At 30.1% G+C, this 11,144-nt stretch overlaps 1 protein-coding gene across 2 annotated transcripts in view; it reads left to right on the plus strand.

The window, feature by feature from the left end:
- The window catches only part of LOC117176054 (glutathione S-transferase 1-1-like), an 18,444-nt gene extending 7,572 nt beyond the window's left edge, over positions 1-10,872 (plus strand). Inside the window, exons 1-6 of one of the 2 annotated variants that reach the window (XM_033366052.1) lie at positions 5,754-5,865; positions 5,923-6,047; positions 8,481-8,539; positions 8,950-9,091; positions 9,226-9,393; positions 10,318-10,872. In XM_033366052.1, coding sequence (XP_033221943.1) covers positions 5,985-6,047; positions 8,481-8,539; positions 8,950-9,091; positions 9,226-9,393; positions 10,318-10,464 — 579 coding nt within the window. In that variant the 5' untranslated portion in view covers positions 5,754-5,865; positions 5,923-5,984 and the 3' untranslated portion in view covers positions 10,465-10,872. Of the gene's footprint in view, positions 1-5,717; positions 5,866-5,922; positions 6,048-8,480; positions 8,540-8,949; positions 9,092-9,225; positions 9,394-10,317 lie in introns of those variants that run through there. The other variant, XM_033366050.1, reaches the window with a different exon arrangement.
- Positions 10,873-11,144: the final 272 nt, after the last annotated feature.

Here is an 11,144-nt window from a genome sequence, read left to right on the forward strand (position 1 = left end):
CCCCCCCCCCCCCCACACACACTTTTGAAATTCGGCAATTCTAGGATATTTCATTAATAAACTCAAGCAACGTACAAGGAATTTCGGTAATTTTAGATAAAATCGTCAATTTTTAAACATTTTCAGGCAACATATGTTAAAGAATGAGAAGTGAATTTGGATTTTAATACCAATATATTTCTTTGTTTCTAAAATTCGGCATTTTATTGTAAATGTGTCCCTCGGTATTTTGCAAGGTTTTATTTTCCAAAAATGCTAATTTATTCATAGCTTTTTGATTTAAATAGAAGAAAATTATTATTTCTATCCTGGGAAAATGTAAAGATATAACTCGGTAAATCAACGTCCTTTTTAAATTAAAATCTCGGAAAATATATTCAGATGAACGATGTTAAATTGACTGTTTTGTGAAATTAATCATTTTCAGAGACTCGTTTAATCACCCATTTATTTTCTGAAAACAATAATTTTCTAAGCTCATTTAATTACCAAATTCTTCTAAAATTTAATTAATTTATTTCAATTAAAAATGTATTTCTCAGTTCGCAAACATTTTCCACAGTAAATAAAATAAAAATTTCGAACTCTAAGGCTGAGAATTTTTGCATTTCAAGTAATAAAAAACAAACTGAAAATTGAGGCATTCAACAAGTTTAAATGAAATGGAGATAATCTAAAATTTTAGAATTTTTAAGTTTTATAAATTATAGGGTTCAAAGATTCAAATTCAATTCCAAAAATATAAATCCACGTTATCATCGTCAGTGTTCTAAATTCAAAAACGAATCAATGAACCTTGAAAAGCTCTAAATTTTTGTTTCCAAATCTTGAGAAATCTAGAAATTCTTTTAATGCTTTCCAATTTAAAATTATTTTTGAAGTATTTTCAGAACCGTCATATATTTTAATTAGTAATAAATGATAAAAAATCAATGTTTTTTTATCAAAACTTTTCCACCTCAAAGCTCCTCCGCTTCTGTGAATAACATTTTTATTTTTCGAATGAAAAACAGTGAAATCGAACAACAAAATATAAATTTTGAAGCAACTGTGTGACAGAACAGGAGAAATTACCCTCAACTTTCACTGCGTGGACTTTTTAATTCCTCCGCACGTTCAAAAAATTTTACCATAAATTTGAAAAAATTGATGAATAATCTGTAATAAGTATTTAACAAATATAAATTTGTTCTATTTTAATTTGATGATTATTTTAATTATTAGAGTTCAAAATGTAAATAATAAATATCTTGGCTGTGGATACAGATTTTAAGCTGAATTCTAGCTTAAAAGAATAATGAAAATTGTCCGCTCACTGCAGCTTTTATAGTTTATATTGTTTAAACTTCTAAATAAAAAAAATGATGAAAACTTAATAAAATTTAAATCTTCGACATTTTTTGATTGATGTGATTGATAATGAAAAATCATAAAATGTGACTAATAGTGGAAAATTTTCTTAACATACAGGCTTGTATACATGGCGCACTTGAATGCTACCCGAATTGCACAATAGCAGGGAAGAAGCCATTGTACATGGGCATTTTCATATTTCGCGCCTTTAAAGTTGCATTCGGATCGGCCATTCGGTCAAGTGCGTGCATCTTCGGATCAAGTTTATCATAGTTTCCATGGATGCGTTCGAAACTTCAAATGGATACAAGTGTTAAAAAATATAGGTTATGTTATGTAATAATCACAAAAAATAAAAGTGTTTCATTAAAAATGAAGTGAGACTTGTGGACTGAGAAGTTAATGTCAATTTTCTTATGTGCTAATAACATTATGGAATGGCTACTGAGTGACAAATACTATAAATTGGTAATAATATTGTCCGCTTTTTGTGGGCGAAGAATGAATTGTGTTTAACGCTTATTTGCGACATAAAAAAGGTATGTTATGAATCGACACGATTTGTTTTGAATAAAGTGAATAAAATATTACATGCAAAAATTTTTAATTGACATTACCTACAATTACCTACAGCGATTTCGGTAAAAAGGTGAATCCGACCATAACCTCGAAATAATGATAGATCGGCCCGGCAAGTTTATTATACTTTCGATTGATTATACTTTACTAAAGAAATTTTTTGTGGTTTTGTATCTTTATTACTGACATTGTCGGCAGTAATAATTTAAACAATAATTACTTGATAAGAATTTAACAGTCATTTCCAAACTGGTATTTCATCACCCCCTAAAATTAATTATAATTCAATCTGATGGTATAGGTGTATCAAAAAGATATCGCGAAGCAATTTAACTTGCCTGAATTTTAATTAATAAAGTTTTTTGGGATTTTTTTATTTTAGAGAATGTTTTCTCTGGACCGCATTTCAAAATTTGGTTTGATCAACCACTAAAATAAATTAGAGAGTCGTTGATAATAGGAGTGTAGCAAAAATTAATGCAGAAACGAGATTTTGGGCCAAAATTTTTATTTCAATTTTTTCAGAAATTTTGCTATAATTATCTATTTTATCAGGTCTCAATATTAAATTCATACATTACTGGTACCGTGTCAGAAAATAAAAATCTTTTAGTGTAATACAAACCTACTCAGCCAGAGAAAACACGTTGTAAAATACAAAAAAATTCCTAAATAATTGATCAATTAAAATTCAGGCGAGTTAAATTTCCTTGAGATATCTTTTTGATACACCCATATCATAAAAATGAATTAGAATGAATTTTAAAGGCTGATCAAATGCCAATTTGGAAAGCAGATCCAGAGATAACGCTTTCGAAAATAGAATATTTTCTAAGTAAAAATGGAATAACAATTATATGCTAAATTATCTTGTCTAGATAAATTTTTTAAACAATCCTATCACCAATGAGTCTCTAATTTATTTTAATGATTGATTAAACCAAATTTTGAGATCAAGTCCAGGGAAACCATTTTCTAAAATATAAAAAAATTTCTAAATAATTGATAAATTAAAATTCAGGCAAGTTAAATTACCTCGAGATATCCTTTTGATACAACTATATTATAAGAATAAATTAGAATGAATTTTAAAGGCTGATAAAATGCCAGTTTGGAAATCAAATCTAGTGATACCAATTTCGAAAATAGAATAATTTAAAAGAAATGGAATAACGATTCTGGGCTAAATTATCTTGTCTAGATAAATTTTTAATACAATCCTATCACCAACGAGTCTCTAATTTATTTTAATGGTTGATCAAATTCAATTTTCCGATGAGTTCCAGAGAAAACATTTTCTAAAATACGAAAAAAATTCCTAAATAATTGATTTATTAAAATTCAGGCAAGTTAAATTGCTTCGATATCTTTGAATGCTACAGAATTAATTTTAGGCTGATCAGTCCCCAGTCTTGGGATAAGGTCTAGAGATAACGATTTTCCAATAATGTTCATTTAAATGAACCAGCTAAAATGCACCAAATCCATCGGCATTTCCTGATGTGAATTTATCTATAATCGATCTGTGAAAAAAAAAACAATGGAAATCAGTTATTAAATTCAGAAATAATGTGTTTATTATTAAAGTTATTAATAAGTAATGATTGTTTAATTATTAATAAGTAATTATTGTTTAAATTATTACTGCCGCACTGTCAGTAATAAACATACAAAACCACAAAACATTTCTTTGGCAAAGAATAATGAATCCAAAATTTAATAAACATGCCTGGCCGATCTGTCATTATTTCGAGGTTATGGTGGAATTCACCTTTTTACCGAAATCGCTTTAAGTAATTGTAGGTAATGTCAATTAAAAATTTTTGCATGTAATATTTTATTCACTTTATTCAAAACAAATCCTGTCTATTCATAACATATCCTTTTTATCCCGCAAATAAGCGTTAAACACAATTAACTCTTCGCCCACTAAAAGCCCATAATATTATTACCAATTTATAGTATTTGTCACTCAGCAGTCATTTCATAATGTTATTGGCATAGAAGAAAATTGACGTTTACTTCTCAGTCCACAAGTCTCACGTCATTATTAATGAAACACTTTTATTATTTGTAATTGTTACACAACATAATCTGTAGTTTTTTACACTTGTATCCATTTGAAGTTTCGAACGCATCTATGGAACTATGAGAAACTTGATCCGAAGATGCACGGACTTGATCGAATCGCCGATCCGAATGAAACTTTAAAGGCAGGAAACATGAAATATGAAAATGCCCCTTGTCCAGTGGCTGCTTCCATGCTGCTGTGAACTTCGCGTATCAATCAAGTGCGCCATGTATGTAAGACCCAGCGTGTCTAGCCTGTGTATAGTAATTTCTTAAACAATTTTCTGTTCCCAAAATCATGAAAATATATAATTGTATTTTCAAATAATTTTCAATTGTTCCAACAATCATCATTTGTCTGAAAAATTGCGTTCTTCATTCAAATTGTGAACAGTTTTTATCTATCGGCAGAAATTATTAAAAAAATGAAGAATACTGAGAGTCAAACTTGTTGCTTATCATATTTGGTCATTCATGAACAATTTTTATTTGCTTAAACAATTTTTCTTCCTAAACTCATGAAAACGTATTCTTGTATTATATATTATTATATTATTTTATATACGAGTTTTCCAGTATTGAAACTCATTAAAATCGTAATTATGCCGACGCTTTTGATTCAGCCAATAAAAATTATAATTTTTATTGGCAGTTCAACTTTTAAGATGAAACCGGTGAATCGAGAAGCTTTTTTTCAGCTAAATTCCAGCCTAAAATCTCTATCCACAGATGAGATATTTTTTTACATTAAATCGTCGCAGTCGGCATTTATGATAATACTCCGCCCCCCCCTCCCGACATCCCATACGCTAGCCACGTCCATAGGCAAGACATACGTTCCCTCCCCTATATATTTTGAAAACCATTTCCAAAAATATTTAATAATATTTACTATGTAATAATTGGTAAAGAGATAAACTATGACATGCCCTTTATAAAACTTTTTTAAAACAAATTTTTAATTTGACCTTTTCCAACGTTCAACCATAAATTTTATATATTTTTACATCTCATTTTTAATCAGTAATTTATGAAACGATATTTTTCAGTAAAATCATCTTTGCTCAGCTTGATACGAAATTAATTTGATGCAAGGTTTACAGTTTATCACGCAATATGTAGATAATTTCATGAATGCTAACATTGTTCGTGTATCCCAAGTATTCTTTTATTTCATTCTCACTAACCGTGTGTGTAGTCTATCAGAGGGTCTTCTTTAATACTATACGCAGAATTGAAAGTACTAATAGACGTAAATATATTCCCTTGTATGGATTTTCAAAATAATCCTAAAGAAATTATTTTCAGCAATACTTTTTTGTATAACTTCATTGGAATTTATTATAAGAATTATTCTAAGCTAGACCACCTTGGTTTTTATGTTACTAATAAGTGTGTACTGTTTTCTGAGAAATTAAAGAAAAGTAAAATAACTTTACTTATCAAGAATGTGTCTCAAACTTTTGTAAAGAATTTTTATTTAAAAAAAAAAAATTGAACAATTTACCTTCCCAGGTTCAAAAGTGATACATGGTTCATATATGGTGGACAAACCACTCATATTTTTCATTGGTTTTACAGAGAAAAGTTGATAAAACACATGAAAAATATCATTGTCTTATCAACTATATATAAATTATATATAACTTTTTCATCCAGGTGAAGTTATCAGAATGATTTATGTATATTAACATAATTAAAACAATTATTTTTAGAAAAATGCCTCGTCCTATATTATATACCACAAACGCTAGTCCTCCATGTCGAAGTGTTTTGCTAGCAGCTGCAGCTGTGGGACTTGAATTGGATACTCGCGAAATAGACCTTAAAGCGAAAGAAACAATGAAGCCGGAATTTATTAAGGTAAAAAATAATTGTTTAATAAACCATTTAATTCCATTATTCAAAAAGAAATTACAGTGAACCCGAGAGATAGGGCCCCCAGAGATTGTTCTTCCGAGATTTGACGCGGTGCAGCGGGAATGCGTGAGAGGAGCTTTTTTTTACATTCGGAGTGGACCTTTGTCTGGGGAGTTAGGTTCAAGGTCAGCTTCAAAACTGCCACTCAATCTTATTCACTGTATTATTAGTCCAGTCATCTCGTGTGTAAAAAAGATCTTTTCGCCGTATTAAGTAGGCAAAACGCTTTTTGTTTTGTTTTGCTAGAATGGTTTATTAAGAGGTCCTGATAAAAATGGCAAATTTTCTGGAAATTACTGGGAGGCGTCCTGGGAATATTTTTGAAAAAAATTCCAAAGATCGTGTTGCGTAAATTGATTCGCCCCATTCTAGAGAAAAAAGTGTAAAGGTAAAATTAAAAAAGGGTAAATTCTGAGATAGTTGAAAAAATAGAACCTTCTACATTTCTATATAAAAAGCGCCAGTTATGGCATTTTAAAAAAACGCGATTTTTTAAAAAAAGAGGGCAAATGTTCGTATCTGCACTGTGAAAGCTGTTAATTTTACGAAAAAAATCTAATTTTAATCACAGTAGATGCAATTTTGAGTAATTCTGAAAAGAGAATAATAATCTAGCCCCAATATGTCACAAATTATGGCCTCCCAAAGTTGACCACTCTTTGCCTTTTTTCAGGCAAAATCACGCGTTTTTATTTATTGTTTTTAATACATTGCTTGTGGTTAAATCTACTTTAATAATCCTATTGAGAAACAGTTGTAGTGCAGAAAATTATGCGTAAATAAAAAAAATCTTTTAGCCTTTATTGGTGAGAAGTTATGAATTGAAAAAAAAAACATTTTTTGCTATTCTCAGCCAAAAAAGTTTTTAGTTTTAAATAACTCACAATTCTGACATAATATAAGAATTCTCGAGATATAACAGGTTTTCCAATGGCCACGTCTTGATGATGGTGACCCTAAATTTTGCGAAATACGTTGCGAAAGGGAGAAAAATGCAGGCAGAATTGACATACCCTGTGTGTATATTGTAACTGTATTTGTGATCAGACACCAGGCTGTCTGTCAACTTCATGCCATGCACGGTATTTCGCAAAGTTTAGGGTCATCATCATCAATACGCTGTCCTTTGAAAGCCTGGAATATCTCAAGAAGTCTTCTACTATGTTAGAATTGTGAGTAAAACAAATTTTTTGATTTTTGAACATTTTATTGATCCGAGGGTCTCGCAAACCCCCGGATATTCGACAAGTTTTCTTTCTCTCGTTCGCAAATCCTTCAGAAAAAATGTATATTGAGTTAGTGCTGCACCTATAAAAAAAATGCAAAGTCAAATTTAACCAACACCATCAAGCATTATTTAAATAATACTTTTCACACTATCAAATTAATCAAAAGAAAAGGGAATCATGAATCCCCTGTTTTAACATTGTTTACTGTTATTCATAAAAAATATTATTAAAGTGATTAGTTTAAAAAAAATGGTATTATTTTATACTAAAAATCCCAAAAATAGATAAACTGATCATCACAGAGCAAACAAAGATTTTTAGTTTTTAACAATAAAAGAAAATGTGTACAAATTAATTACGTAGATGTATAATTAATGAAAAATCTTTTAAAATAATCATTCAATTGATTAAATGATCAACTGATAAATTACTATTAATAAATATGAAATGAACTCTTTTCCCCAAGAGCGCAGAGATAGAGTATCATCAGGTGCTTTTTCTAGTGGTTTCCGCAATATGACTTTAGAAATCATAATGAGAAATATTATAATAATACGGAAATAATAGTAATGAATAGTAATGATATTTTTTTCAAGAGTTGAAAAAATAATTGCAAATAAATAGAAAATAATATTTGTAATTATATAAATGTAGGGCCCAAAGAAAATTATTTGATTATGCTAATTTTATTTTGTAACATTTATATTTTATACTTACCATGTTGTATAATCAAGTATACGATATATGAATGCTAAGTTTGAATTTAAGAGTTCATTTTATAAAACAATTTTCAAGTTTTACCTAATTCACGATTTTGCATAAAAACAAGAATTTAAACAGATACAAATTGTTTAAATAATTGTACAATTCCCGAGACGATAAATATTATTCTCAATATTCGCTTAGTGTGCCATTAATCCGACAAAATGCTAGATTAACTTGATTGACAAGTCAAATTAAAAATTAAAAAATAATAATAATGGTTTAAATAATTCAAAATTAGTTCAAAAATACTAACTCGCAAACTTTTTACTCATGGAATACAAAAAATTCATGTTGAGATAATTGCAAAAAAATCCTATCTTTATCCTGATTTTGATATGAAACTGTTATTTTGCAATTCTCCGGGGACCTTCCGGGCACAATGCAAAGTGGTTGAAAATTCCTCAAGTGGAGACTAAAATTCGATTTATAAAAAGTGAATAACAAGGCGTTATTTTCCTCATTTCCAAAAACTGAACCCTTCCCATTTAGAATCCTATATGCTAATTTCATAATGCATTTTTGGTTAATCTATAATTACAATACTGTTCTCTTCTTAATTTTTAGCTGAATCCTCAGCACACTATTCCAACTTTAGTCGATGAAGGATTTGTGCTCTGGGACAGGTGATTTCAAATGCTCAAATAAATAATTATTATATTGATAGGTACACTGTTAAAATTATTTGTGATTTTACAACACTTTCAAGTACAAAATGTAATGTATAAAATTACAATTAAAATTACCAGCGAGGTTTCTTAAAATAAAATTGCAATATTTGTTTACTGTTACGGAAATTTCTGTAATTTTCTTTGAAATTGCAATACAAGTATTCTACACTTGAAAATTGTGCGCGTTCGCCAATATGGACCGGCGCCAGGGTCGAATGTGAAATTACGTTGCATCATGTGCTGTAAATTTACATTGGATTTTGGTAAGAAGCTGCCATTACTGTATTAGAAGTTCACAATAGACATTTTTTACAGTGTTACTATACAAGGGCGAAAAATATAATTATTTTATTTATTTTCCTTAGTCATGCTATCATGGGCTACTTGGTCACTAAGTATGGAAAAAGTGATTCCTTGTACCCAAAGGATCCTCAAGTTCGGGCGAAAATTGATCAGTTTCTTCATTTTGAAACTGGGTACCTTTTCAATACTTTGAGAACCATTGGGGTAATTTACTTTTCATTTAGTAAACAAATGATTTTTTATATGTCTCTTTTTTATTATTAGAGTCGTCAAATTTTGTATTCCAGTTAATACTTATTTCTCGATTCTTTCGAAAAAAACGACCTTATGCTTTTTAGAGACCTATGTTTCTTCACGGTGAGGCTAATGTTACTGCTGACAAAATAGAACTTTTGAACAGCACTTATGAGATTTTGGAAAATCTTCTCGAAGGTCGAAAATGGATGGTTGGTGATTCGTACACTTTGGCTGATATAAGTTGTGTTTCCACTCTCTCAAGTCTTACCGTGAGTACTAATTTTTCTTAGCCCTTCGCCCCACAGGTTTGTTTTGCAGTTTTCGTCACACGGGTGGGGTTTTCATGTCCGGTTATTTTTTTTTCTATCTTAAAAGCTTTTAAAAAATCTCAGAAAATGCATGTGTATTCCTCGGAGCTTTTAGCACATGTTCCAATTGTTTTTAGAATTAAATATGTAACTTTGATCAAAATAATAATCTATCTATAAACAAAAACTTGAGAAAATGGAAATTTAGCTAACAAAATCATAACTTCGCAATAAATAAATATTAAGAGACTGTACTCAAGGGTTGTAAAGATCAAATCATGACCTGTCAGAAAAGTATAGTCCTATATGTCTTCCAGTTCCAAAAAGTATATTTATTTGCACACTTGAAAATATGGTACTTTTTTGTAATTCATGCAGATAATAAATGGATGAAAACCCAATTACTCTTTCAAAAATCAATATTTATCTGTTATATAATCATCTAAGCTTAATAATAAACTTGGTTAAAAAGTTTTCAAAAATTATATGAGAGTAAAGATAATTCAAGCAGCGATATCTTTACAGAAATTCGTGCGATATTCTTCTTAAACCGGCTTTTTACAGATCGCGTAAGAATACGACGTTTTTTTTATCATCCTTAGATGGGCAACTCGTATACCTTTTCCTTTTTTCTTACTTCGTAGATATACATTTGAAAATGAGGTTTCATCCAAGTCGTCGCGAAACACTAACGCGATCACACAGGTGGGCCGTTGTGAATATTTGCTAAAGCTCAAATATCTCGTACATATTGAACAAAAACACCAAGTATCATTACAATTGGAAAAACACTGACAAATTTATTTTTTGTTTATTTTTAAAGTATGAAGAAGTGATAAATGATTTTTAAAAATATTTAATCAATTTTATTCCAATTTTTTACAGGCTTTTAGACCACTGGATAAATACCCAAACATTCAAGCATGGTTGAAAAATTGCGAAGAAACTTTGCCAAACTATGCACAGATAAATCTCCCAGGAAACCAAATTATTCACCAAATTATAGGTGCTATTTTAAAAAAGCCTTTGTAAACAAAAGACAAATCCCCATTTCTACTGAGAAATGAAGTTATGTACTGAAAAACTATAATCATTATGATTTATATGTGCTGATACGTTTATATTACTACTCACAGTCTTTATTATTAAATTTATTACTCTGTGTCGACAAATTTTATTGCAGTCTGGTGGCAGATCTAATCCAGGTCTGGCCTTATCTAGAGCTAGACCGTCTATTTTGGAAGGCCTGCTCTGGCCCAGTACTAGTGCTACTATAAGCTTCCAAAGTTTTCCTTGAAATTAGCAGATCAGATAAATACATTTACAGCAAGCAGCTGACCCGCCTATAGCTAATGACGAATTGACATTAAATACTAGCACTTGACCTTGCGGTCTAGCCTGGGACTAGCAAAAAAAAAACGTTGCACATTTTGTCATTGTCAAGACTGGAACCAAATAGTTTGATCTGGGCCAGGCCAGAGCCATATGATTTTTCTATACGAGTTGTGATACACGGTAAGAAAAGGGTGGCCGCAGGCCGGAAAAACTGGAAAATGAACGGAAATTTTTTCTGACCGGGAAGAACCGGGAGATGAAAATAAATTTTTGATTGTCCAAGAATTTCGTATTATATAATAGGAAAGGGGGGGGGGGTTAGCGCCAACCAGTTAACAGTCAATGATTATTTTAAAGGTAATAAGATGTTGAATTGA

The sequence above is a fragment of the Belonocnema kinseyi genome, chromosome 7, assembly GCF_010883055.1.
Source record: "Belonocnema kinseyi isolate 2016_QV_RU_SX_M_011 chromosome 7, B_treatae_v1, whole genome shotgun sequence".
Classification (NCBI taxonomy): domain Eukaryota; kingdom Metazoa; phylum Arthropoda; class Insecta; order Hymenoptera; family Cynipidae; genus Belonocnema; species Belonocnema kinseyi.